Source organism: Tigriopus californicus, chromosome 7, assembly GCF_007210705.1.
Source record: "Tigriopus californicus strain San Diego chromosome 7, Tcal_SD_v2.1, whole genome shotgun sequence".
Taxonomy (NCBI): Eukaryota; Metazoa; Arthropoda; class Copepoda; order Harpacticoida; family Harpacticidae; genus Tigriopus; species Tigriopus californicus.
Window position 1 is genome coordinate 14,576,709 of NC_081446.1, and position 24,193 is coordinate 14,600,901.

Sequence of the window (24,193 nt, forward strand, 5' to 3'; positions counted from 1 at the left end):
CCTAGGCACGATAACATGACACCAAGTCGGGTGTTCCACAAGGCTCCATTGCAGATCCCTTCTTTTTGATAATGTTCATTGTTGTATTTGAAATGCTATCCCATGTACAAGTATCTTATTCACATCGAATTTGATGATTTGGGTAGTTTTCATATTAAACAATAAAGTACATCCATAGGCAATGGAGGTCTATGAAGTATTTGGAGAGCAGTCCTTTACATAAGATGATGGAAATTTATTGTATATAACCAATTGAAAGCGGATAAAGCTTTTCAAACGGGCACATTCATCTAGACACAGTTTTGAGATACTTTCTTTTCGATTTCGTGAGTTATTTGAGCGTTCAAGCACTGAAAGGAAATAATTCAAGCAAAACAAATTCGATGTTTGGACCAAAATATCAGAAATGTAAGGAAGCTATGCAAGTCCGACATGCATGCATGAATGGCAACAAATGATTGTCCCAACCCTCTATTACCACGAGGGTAAGCATACTTTGCTGCTAATATTTATTTGCCAAAATGTTTTGAGCATATACATTTTCAGCCAATATTTTGTTCAAATTTGGTCCACTCTGTATACAACAATGGACCTTACTTTAGAAATGCACTTATTTTGCTCGCTTTCACGTAGATAGAAGTTATTTTTGTACATATTTGTCTGTTTCATTATGGAATTCCGATTATTGTAAAACGAATGTACGTGATAAAAACTACAAAAAACAGGTATATTGACCTGGTAGCCCAAACTTGTAACTCTAAGGGACATTACTAACCGAACACGTTATCATGTCATTCTGCATACAAAGCATGCATAATATTACCAACATTTTTTATAAAATGTGTAGTCTAACTCGATGTCTAATTCCTCGATTGTTTGGACATGGTCAACAAACTTCTATCAGCAAAACCACATCATTTTGGTCTGTTTTCATAACCAGGCATAAACAAGAGTCCGAGCAAGAGAAAAACGAGCTTCGCTCACAAGCGTACCTCACAACAGCTAAAGCTAAGAGAAACGGGCGGAAAAATAACGGAGGACAGCTGAATTAAGTTCGTCGTCGAATGAGGACGAGACCGGCGAGTGGGTGTCAAACCAGCTCAGACTGCATGGACTGATTGTTGATTGATCCTACGAAATGGAAGAAGGCCTTGGAGTGGAACTGACGTCCCAGTGTCAATACTAAAGCAATCGAGAAGGTAAGTGATCCAAGTGGAGTGCTGTGGTCTCAAAGACGCTTGGAACAACATGCAGGGTGGACGAAACTTTAGCTTGGCTTTCACCAGTCGGAGCCAAGTTGTAAGTAATCACATCAACTTTTATCGTCCTTGTTTTTGAAACTTCCCTATGTTCGAGATGGCTGGTTGAAGTGGATTCGTGGGAAAAAAACACGCCTCTTGAGGATCGTGCGACAATGCAGTAAAACGAGCCCAGGCCCATCAAGTGTATGACAATGGTACATTAGTGGCTGGAACGTTTATTAGCATCGTTTATCATCTCTAAGGCTGGAGATGTTTGTCCTTTTCTAATATTAAGAGTGTTCTTGGCTCTTTCGTCATTCGATTAGTATTAGAAATGAGATGATCATCTGAGGAGGTCAGAAGACTGCAGAGAAAGCACAATTCGGCTTCTTGAATTCAAACCCCTTGGGTTGATGAAAGATGTCCATTGAAAAATGGATTTTCGTCCAAAGAACCCTCTTTTGTCAAGGTGTTTGGTCTGGCGAAATGCCGTCAGAGCTTTTATTGGGATTGGTCAGGGATAAGCCAATTAATTTCCTGACAGCTCAAGGTTCTTTACTCATCAGTGTGTCAGTTCCAATATCGTTAGTGAACATTATTAGACATTCATGGTTCTATTTGTCATGGTCATTTCCCCCAACACGTCGCGATTAGTCCTCCCATGGCTCACTTTCAAGCTTTTTACTAATTACTCTGAATCCAAACAAGGTACATCGATTCCAGTCGGAATACATGAGTAATCGCTAACGAGCTAAATTTAAACGCGAGTGCGCTCAGAATGTTGACAAACGTACGAAGAAGAATGGGCTTTCTTTTTGCTTTCGTTCTGAAGGCACATTTATGTTTCCTTCCTCCGAGGAATTTTGAATACAAATATGCCGAGGAAGAGTAATCGGGCCATGCTTCATGTTTGAACGATGTACAGCAGGGTCTTGAAACCAAAAGAAATGTAGTACAACATCCAGACCAACCAACTTTACTGCGGTAGCGTCTGTTCCGCAAAAAAAACCAGGACTTTTCCATGGACAATCTCCTTTGGGTTAAGGGTCGCCAATGAAAAGTTTCTTATAAAGTTGTCTTTTTGTCGGAATATTCCCTTCACAGGCACGGCACGAAGAAAGTAATCATGATAAGGAAATGCGTTTTACAATAGGATAATAGGAAGCCGATTGAAAGGTTTCGTCTGAACGGTTAATCAAGTGCTGTTTCAATCAACAACTGCACTCGAAAGTGATGCTGAACCCTGACAACTAACTATTCGTCAAACATGGCCCAAATGTCAGTTTTTCGGAGAATATTCATTTCTCACTTGATTTAGATCGAATTTGCCCCCTCGTCTGTCATCCGTTTGATGGTAATATGAAAACTCGGGAACACGCAGCACGTCCCAAAATATTGCAGTTCAATCAAACAGGAAACAGATGAGGCTGGGTTGAACTTATGTTTGTGTGTTTCAAAATATCCGAAATTGGATGCAACCAAGATATTGGGTCGAAATTGAGAGGGTGGAGGGTTTTTCAATGCTCGGAAGCATCTTGGTAAACAATCTTGAGGAGGGGATGGTTGGAGAAAATTGGTGTTAAAAGCATCCAAATGGTGATACCATCTGGAAGCCCTTATTTTTGGAGGTAATTCCATGAAATGTTCTGCCTTAAACGGTTTGAGTTTGATTCTTTTTTTACAAGAAAGGGGATTGGCGACGTTGATTAAATGGAGCCCATTTATCTCAAGTACACTTAACCACGTTGAAGTTGTGTTTCGCCTCCAGCTTCCAAATGGGAGTAAAATATTGGGCAGACGGCCTTCATCTCACGGGCTCCTTTTACCGCAAAATTCCAAGGATGGGCATTGCACGATCCATAAAGGCAGTAAAAAAGAAAATATCCATTCATTCCTCCGATCGGTGTATCGATCCATCATCTGCCTTCGCCTGGATACCGATAAATGCAAAGCATGTTCCATGTAGAATTGAAAGAGTTCCCGGAAACTGTCTTTCATTTTGTGTCTGTCATCTTGAGAAATCTTGGCCACAAACTTGTGTTCGTTGGAATTGAGGAAAGTTAGGGACATACTTGGTTCGTTTGATTGTTCCTCCTGGATTTGCAGATGATAAAACTACACCTACTTTTCGTACGAATACGTCATTTCCTTAAAGTTGTGGATGAATCCGGTTGACTCGTTTAAGCGGATCTGCTTCCAAGACCTGGGCAATGTTGCTTTTGAACTTTCTCTCGACAGATTCTCAATTCCAATTTGTGGCTAGAGGACCCTTCAATTATTGGGATATTTTGTCTACAACATTTTCCCAGGTTTGAATGGGAGTAAAAGAGATAATTAGAGATGGTTAGTAGTTAGGCTTTTCAACCGAGTCATTAGTCTTTCCTCCTTCCCCCAAAAGCAATATTGCGCTAGTTTTAAATAGACAATTAAGGGAAGAAAAAAATATTTTTATGCTACAATACCCCTTTCAGGGATATGTAATTGCATTTGAATGCTGCTAATGTCCTAACGGGTCAATGCACATTTATTAATATTTTGGTCAAGATCAGAGACATTAGACATCATGTTTAGCAAACATCAAGTGGGATGTAATACGCAGCCAATTTTTCAAGGACCGTTTGCTGTTTCATGCTTGTAATTTACGCGGTTTCTAGAAAAAAAACCAAGATCAGTCCCATTTTGAGTGACAAAAAGGCTGAAAGATTGACGAAATATAAGCGAGTAAATTGAATGTTTCCTGCCTGTTAAGATGGTGCAGATAGACAGTAAAACTGTAATTTGTGGTAAAAATGGCAGATAATACAACATTGTGTTCACAAATATAGGGCTTCGAAACATTTTATTGGGAATTTCCTTTCATTTTATTTTAATTGTTCTTGCCTTCCTGGTAAACACCACAACCCTTTGCAAGTCTGCTCTATGAATTGGGATATTACTAGTTTTGGACATTTTTCTTTTCATTTTAACCCCTAAGCAGCGATTTTAAAGACCAGTTTAGAAATAACTTAGATGTTCAACTGCATTTTAATTTCGTTATGAATCTTTGACCCAATCAAGCCCAATATCTTTGAAAATTAGGATGTCGGAATGTCGAAATCGAACCAACTCATTCATTTGTTATCATTGCCGAAGATTACGCATGACGATAGAACTCTGATATTGGAGGAAAGAGACGAAAAGGTTTCCAATTTGGCCTTCAAGACCTTGCACACGTGGCAAGCGGATTTGCAAATATTCTCGCATTGAATCTCCGGTTGATTGGAGATTCAAATGTAACTATTATCAGGGACTCGAGAGACTTAATCCAAATAGGAGCTTACTCTCAAGGACGCTAATCAGAAATGTTTGTTATAAATCATATTTGTTGTGGAGGAGGGAGGAGGGGGGTCTTGGCTTCTTTCAGTATTGAGTACAATATATTTGGGAGTGAGTCGAGGGACGAGTAGTAAGCACAAGAGGAACTGTTCATATATGAGGAAAACTGTGATGGATCGAAGTTTCTTCGAGAGTTCCGTGTAAGGGGAACATGACGAAACTCATTTCCCCGACTTCCAAATCGTTTATTGTCCCAAGAACGTTTCCTTGCGATTGTTGCCTTTGATGAAAAAAGGCCTCGTGTCTCGATCAGCGGCTGAATTAGAACAATGTAAAGTCTAAAGATATACAACAAGGATGTTTGAGGATTGTCCACAACCTTTGGAGTGACTGAGGAGGCTTGTTACTGTACCATCCTCTGTAATGGAAAATGATTGAAAACCATAAAACGCCCTGAAAATATTTTTTCTTAATTAAAGGCCAATAATGTACTTCCTAATAAATGTGCAAGTTGGGAATCTGGATCAATAGAATTTTGAGTTAGGACCCACTGATGCCTTATGAAACATTTTGTTTTATGTTTTATAAGGGCTCCAATCTTACAAGGGAGATTAATGCTATGATCAATACAAGTGCCGTCAAAATTCATACATGTGTCTCATTATTGAATACACTTTCATTTCAATTGATCGAATCATGCCTTCTCGAAAAGGTAACGTTGTCCAATATTCATTGGAAATACGTTTGGGCTTGCTTGCTTTCACAATTGCTCCAACGTTGCATTGTTCGGTCCAATATATCTGAGACATGTAGAAGGCCAAAGCTTGCTTGTAAATTGTGCCTGTTGATAATAATTGGAGTAGTAATTTGATAATGCCAAGAGTAATTGGCTAAAAAACACAGCCTACAAGAGAAGGCCACCTAAAAGATAACAACATATATCACGTTCATTCCAATCATTCCAAAAAGGAATGTGAAAATGTGTTACCAGTAAAACATTACAATATGTTCAACAAACTCCATCTATTCAACATCTACGACCTCTCACATAAGTGTTTGGTTCAAGGGCAACACCAACGGTTAAGCATGTGATACGAGTATTAACCAAGCAATTCAGGCCTTGGAAAGAAATGGCATCCTGGTGTGAAATCAACCCAGGGGGCTTGCCAAGAGGCAAGAATCTGTAATAGTGAGACTTTTCCCTGAAAGGAAGTGTTTTGTTGATCCTTGAATATGTAAGAAAATGAGAAATCAAAGTAGTGTACGTGCACCATAGGGTGTTTCAAAAGGAATGGACCCCCTGAAGTTCGTTGGCATAATTTGGATTTTTTTACGGAATTCCCAGCTTTTCAAGACGAAAAACTGATATATTTTACTTGGCTTTATTTTTACGTACATAACCAACGAATTGGCGGATCTGGCCAGCCCTTGAATATAAGATTTGCCATCATTATGATTCACGTAATTGTGAAATATTTTCAATTGTCTATCCCTTCCTGCCCGTTACTGGGAATGAAATATCCCGCATTTCTACGTAGATGAAAAACGTTTATACTTCATTTTATTTATCCATTTATATTTTTGCGGACTTCCTTAGCGCTACTGGGAATGTGTTGCCTTGGAGTTCAAGACGAAAACATAATCATTTACTTAACTTCATGTAATATTTGATCCACCAACAACTTAGAGTTAATGAATATGGCTGGCCCTTGAACGTAGGGTAGATGAGGAATTTTGGTCAAAAACCTGTCTAAGTCTGACTTAAATCCTGCTCATATAGCTTAGTTTTTGTATTATATCTAAGTATAAACGTCTAGAAAATGGAAGAAATCACTAGGGGGTTTAGATCGAACAATTTTGAAACAAATGAACCCTTTGCTTCCTCGATGCTTCTATGTTATGCTTTCTCAAACCTCACTATATGACTGAAAACGGATAGTAAGTACTGAGAATCTTTCTAGCTAGGGAAATTACACTACAAACTAGTCTATTATTTTCGCAATGCCCTGTGGATTAGCTAATGAAAAATTATGCTCAAAAACATGTTTACAAAGTATTTAGAGAGGCATAAAATGACGCACTAATGTACAATAGTTGCAAGCATATTTGGGTTCAAATAAATACTGTTATTAATCAGATCCTCAAGGAGCTGCATTGTGTTCATATTTTCTTCGTTCCGCATTGAGAACATGGTATAGGTGCCCCTATTCCAACGAGTGAATGTCTCTTTCATATATACTGTAGTAGAGAATACAGCCTTCGTCTTTCCAACCTCGAACGGCTGTGGTAACTAATTATTAATTGGACAACCATTCTGAATCGGCACTTGATTGACGTCTCTCTTTTCTTTTTGCTATCCCGCAGATCTGACTCCTTTTTCCGGACACGATCGACGCCTCGATTCATTGCGTGAGACGAAAAAAACGATCGAAAACCCGGGTCAAAATGCTTTTAGAAGAAGTGTTCAACAGTCTAAGCAATCAGACCCAGGTCAGCAATGAGAATGTGTACCTGGACCCTTTGGGCAAGATTGTGGTTTTCATGGAGCCAGGATTGGGCATGGAGGACCCGGTTGGGATCTTGAGTGTCCCTGAGGGGTTCAATATCTTCAAGTTGCTCAACTTGACTTCCTACCCTGAAGACATTGATGGATGGCGAATCGTGTTTAAGAATGGAAGCTTCCGTTATGAGAAGTTGGATAGTGTGTTCCAGGTAAATGTTCCATCTCCCACCCATTCGTTAATTCTATTACTCAAATAAGTCCTTATAGAGAACCAGATCTCTCTGGTGACGAACCCTCCGATTCATTAATTTACGTTGACTTTTGTCATGGGTCCTCGTTAGCCTTTTTGCTCAAAGTACTTATTTCGTTGCGAGTCTCGACCTCGTATAAATGAAAGGAGTCCCTCTCATGTTCCCTCTCTGAGGTCCAAACCTCATCTATCTTTGAGAGCCAGTAGATAATACCGTAGAACAGATTGGTCAGGCTGCTTTCATGTCCCTAGGTATATACGAGTTCCTAATAGATCTCATTTATCCAGGGAAAAATGTAATTTCAGCAAGTTCGGGACATCCAATATCACATGGCCGTTCCCAGTTGGGTCTACTACTTCCTTTTGGCTCTCTACCTGCCAGTGGTCTCAATGGGACTGGTCTTCAATCTCACCACCATCACGGTGATCCTGTTCACGCGGAAGTTGCGCGTGGACCCTCGGAACTCGTTTATTGTGGCCTTGGCCATCTCGGATCTTTTTCTTTGCATCTTCACCTCGCCCTTAACTTTGTGGTACACTTTGGAAGGTCATTGGCCTTTAGGTGGGAACACGGAGTACATATGCAAGTTCGTCAAATCGGGTCAAGATTTTCCCATCTTCATGTCTTCGTTTTGCATTGGAGCCATCGCTTGCGATCGATTCCGGTACATTGTCCAGCCATTAAAATCACAGATGACAGCCAACCAGGTGAGCAAATGGCCTTTTCCCACACCTAAAACGTTTGGAAAGGCTAGTGCAACTTTTATGTGAGGAGACATGATCTGAGTTACCTTGAAAGTGTTTGAATTCATAATGACTGCCTTTTGAGACATGGCCTTTTATGTAGCATAAACAATAAGAGATGGTCTCAAGGGTGGCGGGTGCCAGATTACCCCATATCCATTGAAGTTGACAACACTGTCATAAAACGTCTAGCTTGAAGTCCCTATAGAGCCCATCAAACTCGGCTCTTTCGTCTTTTTGTACTAGTTCCCAAAATATTCAATGACGTTAGTAAACAGCACAGCAAAACCGTGTTTTTCTCGTCCAAGTCAGATGATGTTGTAATGGGTCTTACCTCTTTTCTTTGTATGATACCCAGGCAAAAGTTCGCCAACCCCTGTACTGTCACATTCCAAGGGCCCATTCACATTTGGCGGAAATCGCCTCTCATTTGTTCTCTTGACATTCCTCTTGTGGCTGAGCAGCTCGCTTGCACTGAGTACATGCAATACGAAAGGGAAACAAAAACAAAAGAAAATGCGACTTATAGGACCTAAATTGACTTAGAATGGGTTGGGTCGTAAATCTTGCCAAAATGGGCTCAGCTAGGGCTATGAAATAAACCAAAATCTGGAACGCCTTTTTCTCAGCCAAAGTCACGAGTAACCTTCCTTTTGGGATTGCAGCAAGATGAAGCGTGTGAAGTTTTATTATAACCTTTCATTTTAATAGTACTGGGGATTACATTCCCTGTAGCCCGTGAAAAACCAAAACAAAAAGAAGAAAAAAACAGTAATGCCTCTGCGTCGTTAACATACTCAAACGACACATGGGTTAGATCCTCTGAATCCCAAAACCCTCCCCAAGGAAGGTGAGTAGTTCCATCGATTGAAGTATTGTAAACGAAGTTCATTATCAATGTCGGAGGAGTTGGACATGATATTTGTTTAGGTATTTTACCATGCTTCCTTTGAGTTGACTTTGGATGAAGAAGGATTAACAAGTGGACCGGGAGATCATGTAGAGCATCTCGTGTTCAATGAAGCTAGAAAAGTAGTGCCAATCAATCTATTTGGTGCCACGCTAAAACTGAATGGGAATGTCTTGCTTGCCTGTTCCCATCAAATGTTACGGCATTCATCACTTAAAGGTTGGCCAAACTTGTGCACTTCGATTGAACGTTGTTTTGGCTTTTTTTTTCCTTAACACGAAAGAGGGCCTCTTCTCAACGTCTCAAAATATCGAGGCTCACCTTCAAGGCACGACAAAATAATACCAATTACTTCCCTGACCCTTTTGGGTTAACCTTGGCCTAAGGTCATGCTTCTCTTGAAGGCTGAGTCCAACACGGTTCGCCAAGGGCTGGGAATAAAGAATGAATATGATTGACCGGGATATAGGACTATCGAACATACGAAAATGTCCAGGTGGGCTAAATATTCATTTATGTCAATTACTAATAATTCAATAATGACCATATCATTTATTTTTGAAACATTAAGGCAAAACTGAAATTCTGCCCATCGGATCAAATCCCTTGAATCCCTTTTAGACCTGTCCCAATTATTTTGTTTACCCACAATCATGACTGGGAACCCCGTTTCAATGGGCGTTCCAATTTCATCGCCAGAGTTCCAAGCGAGCTTATTTTTTGTCGCTGTTCACGCACGTTTCACCTCAGTCCCTTTTTCCTGAACCTGTACCTCCCTGAAACGAACAGTCATAATTCTGGCAAGAGCGAGAAGGTGAGAGAGATCCGATATATCTTCTTACTCGTGACTCTCCCTCCAGAAAAGTACCAAACATGGCGAAGATGCTCCATATTTCGTCTTATTTTTCTTCATCGTGCCGACAACTCTTTAGATCCCTTTCCAGAAAAAGTCGGGAGAGGAACTTGGTGGTGCTGTCTAAGTTGCAAGTGAGCAAAACCACTTGGGAGAAATGAGAGATTTCTTCCTAAGCAACCCTGGTGACACTGAAGGGATCGTCGTCGCTCCCAATGGACAATTGCAGTTCGCTTCAGATGCACTTTTTATGGTCGTGGACAATGCTGAGAGGGCACAAAAAGTAGATCGTTTATTAAGGTTGAGGGTGGGTCCATTCAACAGCCTCTGCGAAATTTGAAGCTCGCTGTCTACCAGTTATTTCCAACAGTACCTCAAGAACTTATCCTGAGAAGAATGGAGATTAATGGGAGAAGATGACTTGATTCTCATGGTATCAAACCACTCATCCGGTTGTGATACGATCGTAATGAAATTTCGTGTACTTGCTGTGTGGCTGTCTTTTACGTAGTTAATCCACCTTTGATATTTGGGTCCCTGTTCATCTAAATTGGTATGACTCAGAGCTGCTGGAATCAACCCCATAAAACGTTGATACGGCGTGATACTTCTAAGAAACAAAGTATCAATTTCCAGCTTGATTGGAACTCTGAGTCCACATACGGCCTAAGTACGCGAGGTACACTTGTATCATTACATTCGACGGTAAAGTAATTCGTACTGATGATGTTGAAGGATTTTGTTTTTGTCTGTGTTACTAGGGGGGGATGCATTTGGTCCTTAAATCCTTCTTCCTCGACCAAAACGATTTGAGTGCTCCTCATATTGGTGTAAGATGTGTCGCGTCTAAACTTTTTCATACAGGGCATCTTGCAATTTTTCCCACTTCTCAACCAAAGATCTAAAAGGCACGACTCGCTTTCTATGCAAAAACTCGCATATTTTTAGACGGAGAAAAGGCAGAATTCCTCTTTCGAAAAATGCAGACTTTTTATGAGTACAAATATTAGTATTTCCTCAATCGCTCGGATGGAAGTGCTGACTCTTTAGATTTGTTGTCCACTGTGTACGAGGTCCTTCTCGTAGGACATGGCAATTTTGAATGTCAGGAGAAGAAGAAGTGGGGAGGCTCAAACTTTTTTCCCACTCGTCCTTGTTCCCATAGATTTCCTGGTAGAAGAAAAACGAAATAAGCTCAGAGTCCGGGATTTAGGAGCAAACTTTTTGCCCCGGCTTTCTATTTTCTCGCGGAGGGGAAAAACTATGCAAATTAGTTTCCTAACCGAAGGTCTTTTCCCGCGAACATGAGTGAAATAAGGCTTAAGCCGCTAACTTCATCATCTCAGGATGAGATCCCAACCCTCATCCTTCTTCTATTCTTACTCTCCATTTACAATACTTGTAACTAGTTCCTTTCAATCTTCCTTCCAGGGCTTCTTGTACTCGTTCTTGTTGGTGATTGTCAGCTCGTGCTTCGTCTCGCCAATCTTTTTCAAGACTCGTATGTGGTAAGCTTTCAATTGAGACTAACATAACTTGGAACAGTGTACCAAAATGTGTGGCCTGGTTTTTGTGGTGGGAGAGGCATGCAAAGTTCCCGTTTACTTCAGATTCCTCGGGAAGTTCTCAACGTGATGTCGTGGGGATAGAAGCAAGTTTGTCTCCAACCTTTCCCCGAGCTCGTCTAAAACTTGGTTGAAGTTACTTATCTTTCAATTGAATAATCTTGTCATATGCCATCTGTTTAGGAGAGAGAATATCAAGGCTTGATTTCCTTCTCTAGCTTGTTCTTGCCTTAAGTACGGTATGTACCACTTCAAAAGTGGACTCTCAGTTTGAGCGGGATAACAGAAAGAGAAAGGTTTGGCCTTTTTTCTGTCTCAATCCAGTCGACGAGTTTTCTTCCCTGAAAGTTAAAGCACGTGTACCCGTTCTGGTGCCCTCAAACATCTGAATCGGAAGTTAGATAGGTGAATACCGGGTGCGCCATATTATCATCTACATATTGATTTTAATGGACTTAATGAAGTAGAACTCGTTCATAATGAGTCGGAGAGCTTGATCCATAAAATCAAAGTTGGCAGGCATACATTCAACAATTACACTTGTCAAATACACCCCCCTTTGACAACCACGTAGGGTTTGAGTCTGGGGCCAAAGTTGGCGAAAATCTTCTTTAAGTACCCATTTGCCAGGTAGGCCTGGAACTGGAGAATGCCTGGTGGCGGCATGGAGTTATTAATGTTGTAAACTGTGGTACGGTGGGTGCCAAACTTATTGACAATGTTAATGGCGGTACCATTTAAATGGCGGTCTCACGTTTGGCATGCTTGACCACAACTCTGTCTAGCAGTTCTTCCATGTTTAAGACCCTGTTTTGTCTATTTTTTTAGATTTAGAGTTATGATCACATCAAATATAATTCTGAAAAAGATAAAATAACCAGATCTCTCATTGACGCGGTTATTGGGGCCACAAACAAGTGGAGACGATAATGTGACGCACCCGGTATATATTTATGGGGCCAAAGGAAATTCAAGACTACTTTGTTGAGTTAAAGTGAAAAATTTTGGAAACTTTTCTATGTTCACGATTAAGGCCTCAATGGACAATGCAAGCCATTGGTGGAAAGGATGTGTAATGCAATTCAATAGGGTCCTAGTCTATGCCCTCATTTTTTCACAGAGTGCTAGAATTTGTAGGCTTTTGTACCACTTAGATGGATTTAATTCCCTCCTCAGCGATATAAAAACATAGTGCCTAAAAAGGTTATTTAGTTCGAAGGAAATATTCAAACGTATTGGCATTTGTTTAGTTCACAAGCGTTTATTTCATTGCATAGTATGTTTAAGCTCAGAATAAAAGCTTACGTGTCGTATTGCATATTTTTCATAATTTGCAATAATTGATGAAGAAAGAAAACTCAAAAGATTTTTTCTGAATATGGGAACACATTTTAACTAGTTACTCACTAAGTTCTTGTTCAACCATCATCTTTTAAGCAGATACTGAGTTGTATGAGCTGAAAGAGTTCAATTTCCACCGTCACAAGGCACAAAACGCCGCTCTTGTATCTGAGCTCATATACCTAAAAAATGATGCCTACATTCAATTTGTCTCAAAGCAAGAAAGTTATTTCCACTACTTTTCATGACATGAAAACAACTCAAAATGTCCAATGTCATCAAATCATCTTTTCAAAGAATTCAGTTAACATTGGCAAAAATGTATGTTGAAATGCAACAAACAGGCAAAGATGCAAAGAGAAAAGCAGAAAAATGATAAATAAATTGACTTTGCTCTTTGTTTTTTGTTTAACCGAATCGTAACTAAAAGAATGAAAGAGCAACAGATCACGGTAAAAAAGACTGCTTAAGAACATCAAAAAAGGGTGTGTATTTATACGATATAAACACTCTACTGTACTGAATGATTATAGCATACCTTATATCTTACCTACATTGTGTCAGACAGACAGATTAGCACACACGTCAAGTGTGCTAATGGTACAAAAAAAAAACTTTTTGCCCGCTTTGAACAAAAGTAGTTTGCAATGTTTTGAAACAAATTAATTCAACGTTTCGCCGCGATTTGAAGTAATTTGTTTTTGAATGCCAAAAAGACATTATCTTAAAAGGGCTTGCGGCATAATCATTTTCTTCATTTTTCAGGGTATAAAAGGGAAATCAATAAATATTTTTTTTAGCCTTAGAGGCGAAACGTCCAAAAAGTGAGAACTTTATGAGCTAATTGAAAATCATGTCATAATAAGAATATTTTTTTCAATTTATGCCAACTAAAAATTGACATTGGCAGAGTTGATAGAGCAGGTTTTTAAAACGAGAAGGTTCTCTCGGTTTGAATCTAACTCTTCTTATAGAAACATGAACATTTTGAATCAGGCCCATTTTGCCGAACATTTTGACTGATCTGGACAATGAATGTTATCGCTTTTTCGAAAAGGTTATTTAATGCCATTTTCTTATTCTTTCATTCATCATTGATATTTCGTCATACCATAAAATGAAATGAAAGTGGAACTTCCGTGGAAACCTGGCTCTTGGGAATATCCCTGGAAGTTTCTGGCAATATTTCGTAACACATGATCTATTCCTTGAGAGTGTCGCATCCATTTTGCATACACTCACTGATTTTGAGCCTTTGCCAAACTTGCTGAAGAATATGCAAGAAAGGATTTAATCAATTGGAAGATTGCCCTCCAAAGAGAATAATCTTGATTGGTCCCTATTTCACCCACCGGACTCCCACAAACAAATTTGTTGCCATAATGGAGATCTCTATCACAAACTTACACGTCGTACATAGACGAAACAGACAGGAAATAAAAATAATTGTCTTGCCACGCAAATAAAACGTTTGCTCAAATTCGTAATTAAGTGGTAAATGTTGTGCTCCTGGACTTTCCATTGGATTCTTTCCAAATGAAGGTGATCCCTGAAGACCCATGAATCTACTTGCTTGAGTAAACGGACTTTGATGTCGTAACAAGTCCAACAACACAGAAAATGCGTTTCGTTGCCAACCCTTCATGAAAACAGGAAATGAATGCGAGACTTTGTGGTCATGGTACCCTTATTAATGCACAGCTAGGATACTAAATATCAAAGAACGAACTATTTGTTTAGCCAGTTACGAAAAATTCCAATTAGGGTTAATTGTTTCACCCTAGTTCATTTAACGGGCGAAATTGCCGTTTGAGGTCATGTCAAGGTTCAATCCGTTATATGTAGTAGGTTGATACGAGGAGTTCTTCAGGCACTTTGGTTGATATCAGTTCCAAGATCACGATTTTGGATAAGCAAGTTTTTGACACCCCAATCATGAGAGTTTCAGTCCTTGGGGAGCTAGCATTTTTTTCCCCCTAACCATCGCAAGAGATTTGCTATGCCTCCTCAAGCCCGACTATTTTGACATGAAACATCAAGTCACCGAGTGGCTTGAGAATGAGTGGATTATCGAATTAGGCCCAACCAACTTTGAACTGTGTTTTTTTTTGCAGGCACTTTCCGGTTCTGAGGAATACGTTCTTCTGCGATATCAACTGGGAAGGCGAATCCCGAGTTCAATACACCTTGGTCTCGAGTACCTTTCACTTTTTGCTCACCCTGATTGTGGTGGTGTTCCTATACTCTCTCATCTACTACCGCCTTAAGAAAAGGTAAACCATTACAGAGGACCATTACGTTCGGGCAAAGAAAGGCAGGGACTAATGAAAACTCCATATTAATGAATCTCGCCAGTTCTGAATGGGTCATAAAGAGGCACATTTTTTTATGCTCCGCAACACTTGTCTGTCTCTACCATTCTCTCGTAGGAACGGACGAGAGTGTAAGTGTAACGCAGTGGTGGTTGAATAGTAGTTCGTTGGCTTTAGCTTTTGGCTCTTTACGCCTCACCAGTCATAGAAAACTCGGTCTCCAGGCTCATTAGGACAAGCCTACTCTATTCAGCTTTTATATCCCGAACTGCTCGTAACATCGGCAGCCATTTTCCGTGGTAACGACCAAAGACAAAGGCCCTTTTCATCTCAAAGAAATGGGTGAAAAGTCGACTTTGATCACGTTCCATTTTTCTACTTGCCCATACATTTCCAACAATTATGAACACTCTATTTGACTGGCGAATTCAATATGCATTGAACAAAGTCCCATATCTCGCCCATTTGATCATTTTTCCCCCATTGAATGGCTACGGGAGAGATGAATGAAGGACGCTAGGCCCAACCAACTCAATGTCGCTCGGATCGCCTCATTCTTGGGCTCATAAAAATGACTCCAGGGGAATGTAAAACATGTTCTACATAGGCTTCAAGAATCATCGTTTTCATATTCGAGGAGTGGATGATATCCTATTGAAAGAGGGAACCACCCGCAAGAATGTTAAGGCAAGCAGTATCCAAAACGTGAACGAGCTCATCCACCTTCATTTCTTTCTCGGGCTTTTGAACCGTGGGAAACAAACCATAGCAACTTTAGACTAATTTCCATCCAAGCCCGTAAATTGCTTCCGGATGACCATTCCAGTGGGACTGCTCTTGTTTCAAATTATTGGCATACACTCTGACTAAAACGTTTGTTCCGCTTGGCATTGACGATTTGATCACGTTTGGATTGGGGTGCCAAATCCATTCCAAATAAAAAAAGAACATGTTTCATCATTTTGAACAATGATTGCTGTCAAAAAAGAAAAAGTCAAATTCATTCACCGAAATATGATTATGATTTAATTTGTGCCAACCTTCTTGTGGATCGTTGGTAATTTCTACTATATAATTCAAGGCAAAAAAATGAGCTTACTCTTCCATCGAGTAAGATTGACGGCTTATTGTCTTTGTTCTCGCCTAGGAACTTTAACAAACCAAATCTGTTCCAAAATGGATCACTAATCTTGATACTTTTTGTTTTTTTATTATGATTTTTTTTTATTAGAATTTTTGTTACGATTTTTAACATACCAAATCTGAGGCCAGAAATGTGCTAAAAGTTGTTAAAGGAATAATCAGGGGCATTGAGAAGAAGACAGGCGGTTTCATCTTGCATTTGAAGTAGACTCTGTACATTTTTTCGATTTTCTATTGCTCGAAAAGCACAGAATACTCCATTCTTTGGAACGTTGAGCGTCAAGATCCTTAAACCAAGCAGGATCTGACCTCGTGTTGATTGCATGTTTGAACAGAAATCGCCATAAGGGATGGGGGTTTCTCGCCATATATAATCAATACACAAACAGCCTTTTGGCCACTCTGGCCTAGGGCCCCCTTTTCCTGCCTTCTTTGGAGGGCCTAATCATTGACCATTGATCTGGACCTTGATCTTGGTGCTATGCGGGAGCGATGTCGATGGTCTGGAAACGGAAAACGATCCATTAGGGTTGCTGTTCCCTTATGTGTGATGTGTCGGGGCTGTTCGTTTCTCGTGGTTCAATCCTGATGGGCGATACAAGTACATGACATCAATTATCTGGTTTGTTTGTTTCCATTACCCTCTACAGACCTCCCAGTCAGAACGAAGTGGCGAATGCACGTCGGAGGCGAACCACCATCTTGATGGCCAGTATCACGATTACTTTCTTCTGCTGCTGGACCCCGTTGGTGGTCTATTGCTTCATCTATGATTTCTTCAGGGGCCTTTTGCCAGAACGCGATAGCTACGCCATGGTTGGATACACCCTGTCGCTCCTCTTTGGATTGGGAAGTTCCGTGGCCAATCCCATTTTGTATACACTCCTGAACGATAACTTCAAGGCGGCTCTCAAGGGTATTATGAGCAGCGTTCAAGCCAATTGCCTCGCATTTAGGCGCCTTTACAAGGTAAATAGACGTATGATGATGTACACATGCTCGCTGGCTACTTTAGTGCTTGGGATAAATTGAAATGCATGGAAAAAGAGGCATTTCTTTTGTTTGGCCACCATGAATGTTATCTTTCCGTTCCCTTTCCTTTCCCAAAAAACGGGGGAAGCAATATGGTTTAATCATATTGATGGCTAGGGTCGACGAAAACACATTTGAGAATCTAATCTAAAAAAAATTATCTTACTTTGGGAGACCAACAAACGCTTTTGTTTTATTGCCGGCCTTTATTGCATATTAATCAACGATGATGATTGATCAAACTATGCATCCAATGCTTTTAGCAATCTAAAATGCATTTAGAGCCAGAATACTCAGTTTTCTCGACCATGTTTTCAATTTGATCACGCCAAGAGATTTGAAATATTTCTTGTAAAATGACAAAAGTCAGGCTTGTAAAATGCTCACATTAAATCAAATCTTAAGATACGAATACTTTGATGAATATCGTGAATATGATTTTGCCATTAGACTTGCAACTTGGGGATGCTGAAAGGTTTTGGTTCACCTCTACTTCATGATATTTTGGCTTTTTCGCAAATCCTTCAATCACTTGTCAGCCATTCAGTAAATTTCAAAGCGCTTTATCTTCAAACTTTGGAGACAGTTAGATATTATTGTAATTAAGGACACGTCAAGTTCGATATGTAAGTGATGATATTTTATCACTCCCATCAAAAAAAAAACTATTTCAAGGCATCAAATTGCCATGATTATGGGTTTGGGTTGAGTGTCTTACTAGAATTAAGTTACTCACTGGATCTTAGTCGAGGAGTTTCAATTCGGAACAAAGTTTGGCAGGAGCAGCCATTATCATCATTTAATCCTCGCTGAAGCAAATTTGAAACCCTCGCTTCCATTCACTGATTGCAGGAAAACCGGGCCACGAAAAGCCTTGTCACCGAAAGCGGGATGAACACTCCCAAAAATACGGAAATCATCGACAGCCCCGGCAGAATCAAGTCTTTGAACGTGACATCCACTCAGCTCGTCCAACTTTTACCGCCCAAATCTGTGGACGAGATTCACGCCAAACGATATCGAAGAGGGTCGAACAAGGGCACGGAAACCAGATTATGAAATGCAGGCCAGGCCATAATCGAATGATTGTCCCTTCGTCATCATCGTTATCATCATCTACCACTTCCTCGGCGAACGCATACCTGAATGGGTTAGAGCCAACAGCGAGTGGAACATTGCTGGAAATTGATTGGCATTTCCAGAATCTACCTCCCGTTTATTTTTTAATACTTAGCCACCCTGACCCTCGCTACGCCGGTTTTAACACAGCTGTGCGCCAAGCCATAAGCTGACCGACATTTCTGGGCAATTGCCAACAGAGGGCGCTGAAATTGGATGACCTTGCCTCTTTCAGCTCACTCCTCTTTCAATTGCCTAGGGGAAATCTCCATTTACATCCTATGGCTTTTATTACCATACTATGAATTCAAGATATAATGACTGCCCCAATGCAAACCAACGAATTGGAGAGTGTGATATTGCTAACTGGTACAGATTTGATAATATAGCAAATATTAATTTTTGTTTTCAACCCGAACTTATGAGCGGAATGGCAACGCATGAATGAACGAAGTAAACATTTCCCTTATTCTTGTTAGACAATGTTCTTTCCAGCCTCAAACATCCCATTCTCTGTCCCCTGCCTTGTCAGATTTTATTAGGTATAAAAAGCAAAAAACGAGAATCAAGGAAAGGCCTCTCACGAAAGGACAAAAGGTCGGATGTGTCATGTCAGTGATCATTCTGAGCCCAGATTATTGACATGATTGATGAATAAAGACACCTCCTCTTTCTCATTCAACCTTTTGAGTCTTATTTCGTGGTACATGTCTCGCACTCATGATAGAATCACATACTCCGACACGAATCTAGGCAGTGAGGACCAACGTCTCTCCCTAATATGCAATCACGAATCATAAGAAAGACCACCTTGTTCACACCCGGACATGGTTGGACGGCCTTTCCGATTTCTAATAAAACAGGCACCCTCGATGTCTTTCCATGAGTACGACGTATAAACTGAAGAGAGAAAACAATCGTTGCCAATGCAGCAGAGAGCATATTGGCTTGAAGTTGGAACCAAAAGTTCGCAATAGAAGAAGCCTAAGGATCGCTCAAAAAGATCAACAGGCACGTTCCAACGGCACTCGGAAGGAGCAACGAAGGGAAGAAAAGAAGAAGAGGATGCGTCTCATTGGAGAAAGAGGAACGTTTGAACTATCGCTCAAATTGGGACCTTGAACCAGTATTGAAAGTTTTCGCCTAAAAGTTGGAATGGTGGGGTTTTGTACAAGAGAAATTCACTCTACTTTATATGACTGCACAATCAAAATGATCTTTCATTAATCAAATGAAAATGACTCAATCTTTTTCTACTTCCTTACAAGCATACAGTGTGCGAACTCACCAACGTGAGTTTTTAACGTTTTAAGGTGAAGGCCCATTTCAGATATTAAATCACCCAATAAACCCTGTACCTGTTTATTTTCAAAGTATCTATAAGTATCAATTCACCATGGCTAAGTTCATAGACGACCAATAATCAACACTATTTCCTCGCGCAACCGAGTTTAAGTTGATATTTTGAAGGCAATAAAGTCACCTTACTGAGTTGATTTATTGCTTTTTTGTAGTTAGTTTGATTCTATTCTCTAAAAATCGAGCCTTTCTTTGAACAAAAGAAATTGGTAAGCTTTTTTGCAGTTGAAATTTGAACTGCATTTCCAAGTTATTGGTAGGGCTTTAGCCATCCCTTTAAAATTTGATAAAAATTTTTGTAGAAGAATGTAGAAGAATAATGATTACACTAAAAAATACTTATATTGCACTTATTGAGGGTCAAAATGTGACCCGAATATGTCTCTAGTTATATTGGATAAGCCTATCTACGTATGTTGCTTTCCACATTTTGCGCCACTTTAGGCATAACTTTGGGCTCTGATTGTAATGGGGTACCCTCACGTGGTTTCGTGAACGCAAATTTTGAGATGCGACAGTACTAGATTTTACCCTGTCGCATCTCAAAATGTACGTTCACGAAATTATCTGATACTCTCAATAGGCGCAACTGGGTACAAATCGCATCTTAAAATATGGACTCACGAAACCATGCGAGGGTGCCCCATTCTCAATTTAAGTGTTTATTCATGCAAAGGCTCCATGTTACCATTAACTTTGTTATAAAAACAAAAGGACCTGCCTTGTTTTAGAAAAAGGGGAGTTTTTGATGGGAGTTCAGATCAAAATATTCCATTGCTTAAAGAAAATTGGCAAGTATCATTTTCACGAAACGTGGTCAATCAATATCGAACACATCTCAGTGACGTGTAAGCGTGAAATTTTGATAATCATTGATCCATGTGGTAGGTCCTTTGATATTTCATTTATTTATATTGTCATTTATAGTTGCAATACATTTTTGCAACTTCCCAGTTAATTGGAATTGGAATTGGCCATAATTGAACTTAGATTGGTCATAATTTTGCAAAGCCAAATGATATTTCTCTGTCATTGGGTAATAAATTGATAATTGAGCCAAAAAAGAAGGAAGAAGGTGCAAGAATGGCCAAATAAGTTGGAAAATAAACAGTGTGGCCCCCCGATAAGGTTACAACTTTTTTCTGGTACGCTCATTGCAATGCAGAGTTGTTGAATAGATCAGGGGTTGAACCGTTACCGAAAAAAACTTACACGCTAACATTAGCTAGACCGTTCCTTTTGCAGAAAAAGATGGTGTAAAACTGCGAAAAAACGTTTTATGCGTTTTTTTAACGTTTAGTAAATAAGACGTGAAACGAATGACGGGGGAAATTTCTGCCACTTTCTGCCACCAATTTTTGCCAACTTGTCAAAAATGGCTTTTAATGATTTCTCATCCCTGGCTGGGGTACAAAGGTACAACGATGCAAGGGTTCAAGGATTAAGGTTTGTTTGGTTTTAATCTTTTTCACTTTTAAGGAACATTTTGACAAGAATTGTTTTTATTGGTTCGAAAAAAATTTAAAAAAGGTAGTATTTCACTGGTTTGATGAGAGGAAAATCAAAGTTATATTTTGAGGCAGACTTGTGAGTTTCTCTCCTAAAAAAGGTAATCTCATACGTTACAGGAAATATAAATTTGATAACCGTATTTGCAGTCGACCGTGATCTTTATTTGAACCCATCAGTAGCAGTCACTATATTTGAAGCAGAACTTTTGCAAAATTGGGGAAGAAATCTTTATGCATTATTTCTTTTCCTCATTTTAAAAAGAAAAAAATATCGGTAACGGAGGAGCTAAAAAACCGTTCCGTTACTGATACCGTTACTTTTGCTGAAAAGCCATACCAATTGAATGATTTTAAGATTGGCTACTGCGAACACGTAAAAAAAATACTCAAGTTATTTTTGCAGTACTATTGATTAATTGTCAGACTCGAATCTTTTACTGGGAAGAGACGTGGCGCAATGGTTAGGGCAGTTCTTTAGCATGAGAGGGCCCCGGTTCGATTCTCCTCTCTGACCCTTCTCAAGGACACTTTTCGACCATAAACACGCCCAGAGACGGGAAACCAATCTAATTCGGGCACGACAATAGCTCATATTTTCGTGGCTTATCCGCTTCATCGCTTGACCCCTTCAAAGAACCAACAAAATTCTGTATCAACCGAAATTCTCAATTTAGATTGGTTGAAGCATAAGGCAAAGCGGTCTTCAATCCTCTATGTCTAGAAAAATGTCTTTGGATGTGCTCGACCTTTTGCAAACCTAGTGAACTAATTGGAGCACAAATGGGCGAGGTATATTCAAGATGCGGTTGGACAATTGACTTGTACTGAGTTAGCATCTTGATACTATCTCTGGACTTAAACGTGCGGTATGTCCAACCACACATTTGAAAAGCTTTACTCACCTTCATCTGGATATGCTCAGCGAACTGTCCATTATCTTGGAAGACAACACCTACATCCTTCATGAATGAGACCTGCTGAATGCCCTTGCCTTCATCATCTAATAGCGGAGTGTCTAATGGCGTCGACTCAAAGGTCATTGAGCGGAATTTCATTTTATTCATTGCTATGTTACTCGTAGCAACCCAAGAGTAGATTTGGTCTAGGACGTCTACACGAAAAGCGGAATTCTGTCCATTCCTACCAACTACCAATTTTGTATCATCAACATAGGAAGATATACTGACATAGCTACTACCGAGCTTCTGAAGCGGAGCAATGATGATGATGAAAAGGGGAGGACCCAAGATGGTGCCCTAAGGAACACCCGACTTGACATCACGTATGTCACTAAAGGATCTCTGAACCTGAACCAATTGCTTCCTGCCATAAATGAAACTTCTTATTCAAATGAGAACCTTGCCTTGGATCCTAATCTCGTGGTGCCTGTTCACTAAAAGACCATGATCTACGTTGTCAAAGGCCTTGGCTAACTCCAAATGAACTCCATCGACTGATTCATGGCTCTCTAGTCCCTCAATGACCTGCTCTATATGTTCAATCAGTTGGGTAACCGTGGTAAAATGTGCTCGGAACCCATGCTGGCTAGGACGAAGGACTTCATGAATATCAAGAAATTCAACCAGTTTGAACTTCAAGATCTTATCAAACACCTTCACAATATTCGAAGTGAGAGAAATCGGCCTATAGTTTTTGGGGAGCCACTTGTCTCCCCCCTTGAAATTGGAACAATTGCCTTCTCTTCAAGAGTACTTGAACCTGATACTATTGATTGAAAGCTTCACATAAGCATTAATAACCTCCGAGTAATTTGCTAACAATTTCTTCAGGTTTACCAGATTGAGGTAAAGATCGTTCGATTTTGGAAGTTTTAGGAAATTAATTTCTAAATTAGCTACTTTTTTGGGCCCGTTGTGGTTTGTTTAATGGCCAGAGGTTTGAAATTGGTAATCCAACTTCTTGTACCTAAAACTTTGTGATATTCTCAAACACCTTGGCAATATTTGAAATGAGAGAAATCGGCCTATAGTTACTGGGGAACGACTGGTCTCCCCCTTTTGAAAATTGGAACAACATGAGCTACCTTCAGAGAAGAGGGGAACTTGCCCTGGTCCAAGATGCAACGCATCAAGTGCGAGAAAACAGGAGCAAGAACCAGTGAGCATCTCATCACAAACTGAGATGTCACACCATCAAGGCCAGGAGAGCTCGAGGGTCTCGGTCCCTGATGGCATCTAAAGCCTCTTGATCTGTGACTACAAGATCATCTAAACGTTCAGCTTGATTAACCTTGTCAATCTCAACAGACTCATCTTCAGAGCAATGAGCTGTTGCTTCCGAACTCAGTGGGGTTGAAAACACACTTGAGAACTGATCTCCAAGCATGTTAGCCATAGTCTCTACATTGCTAAAGGCTTCCCCATCAACCTCAAAAGGCCCAACAGAGTGTTTCATTTTTCTCTTAGAGTTCGCATAAGAGAAAAATGCCTTCGGATTCGACCTGACCTCCTGAACCACCTTACTCTCAGTTTGTAACTGGTCATATTCGATGGAGGTCTTAATCTTACCCTGAACTACGTCCAACTTTTTTTGGAGACAGCCACAATTACTGGATTCGAAGTGCTCTTCAGCCTTTTTGCTAGTTTGCAACTCTTTTTGAACAAAGTCTTCCTATATTTTGAATCACATTCAGAGATTGCTAGAGTGGAACAGACGTCCTCAAAAACTAGAATCATTTTGTCTAAGGCTACATCTACGGACGATTCATTTTTCAGCATTGAAATGAGATCAAGCTTCCCTAACCTTTCTATAATAAACGGCCAATGCTCATCTTTGAACTTGAACTTAGCCAGACCGACCTTTTTGGCTGGTCTTACTCTAGAGCACGCCGGCTTTTGAGTAATGGTCGACCCTATCTCGAGAACATGATGATCTGACGGATTACTAGGCGTCACATGGACGTACTGGATCAGATCATTGTCTTTGAAAAAAACCAAGTCGAGAACACTATTGTCTCTAGTAGTTACACCAACAT

General features: G+C 40.0%; 1 protein-coding gene across 1 annotated transcript; it reads left to right on the plus strand.

Annotated features, from left to right (window-relative positions):
• Positions 1 to 1,112: 1,112 nt before the first annotated feature.
• On the plus strand, positions 1,113 to 19,010 carry LOC131883901 (putative neuropeptide Y receptor 11; the record flags this gene model as incomplete). Its single annotated transcript, XM_059231507.1, is given in 7 exon segments — positions 1,113 to 1,199; positions 6,921 to 7,268; positions 7,616 to 8,017; positions 11,248 to 11,324; positions 14,837 to 14,995; positions 16,828 to 17,146; positions 18,062 to 19,010. Coding segments are annotated over 6 exon segments (1,431 nt in total). The 3' UTR covers positions 18,269 to 19,010.
• Between the last annotated feature and the right edge of the window lie 5,183 nt (positions 19,011 to 24,193).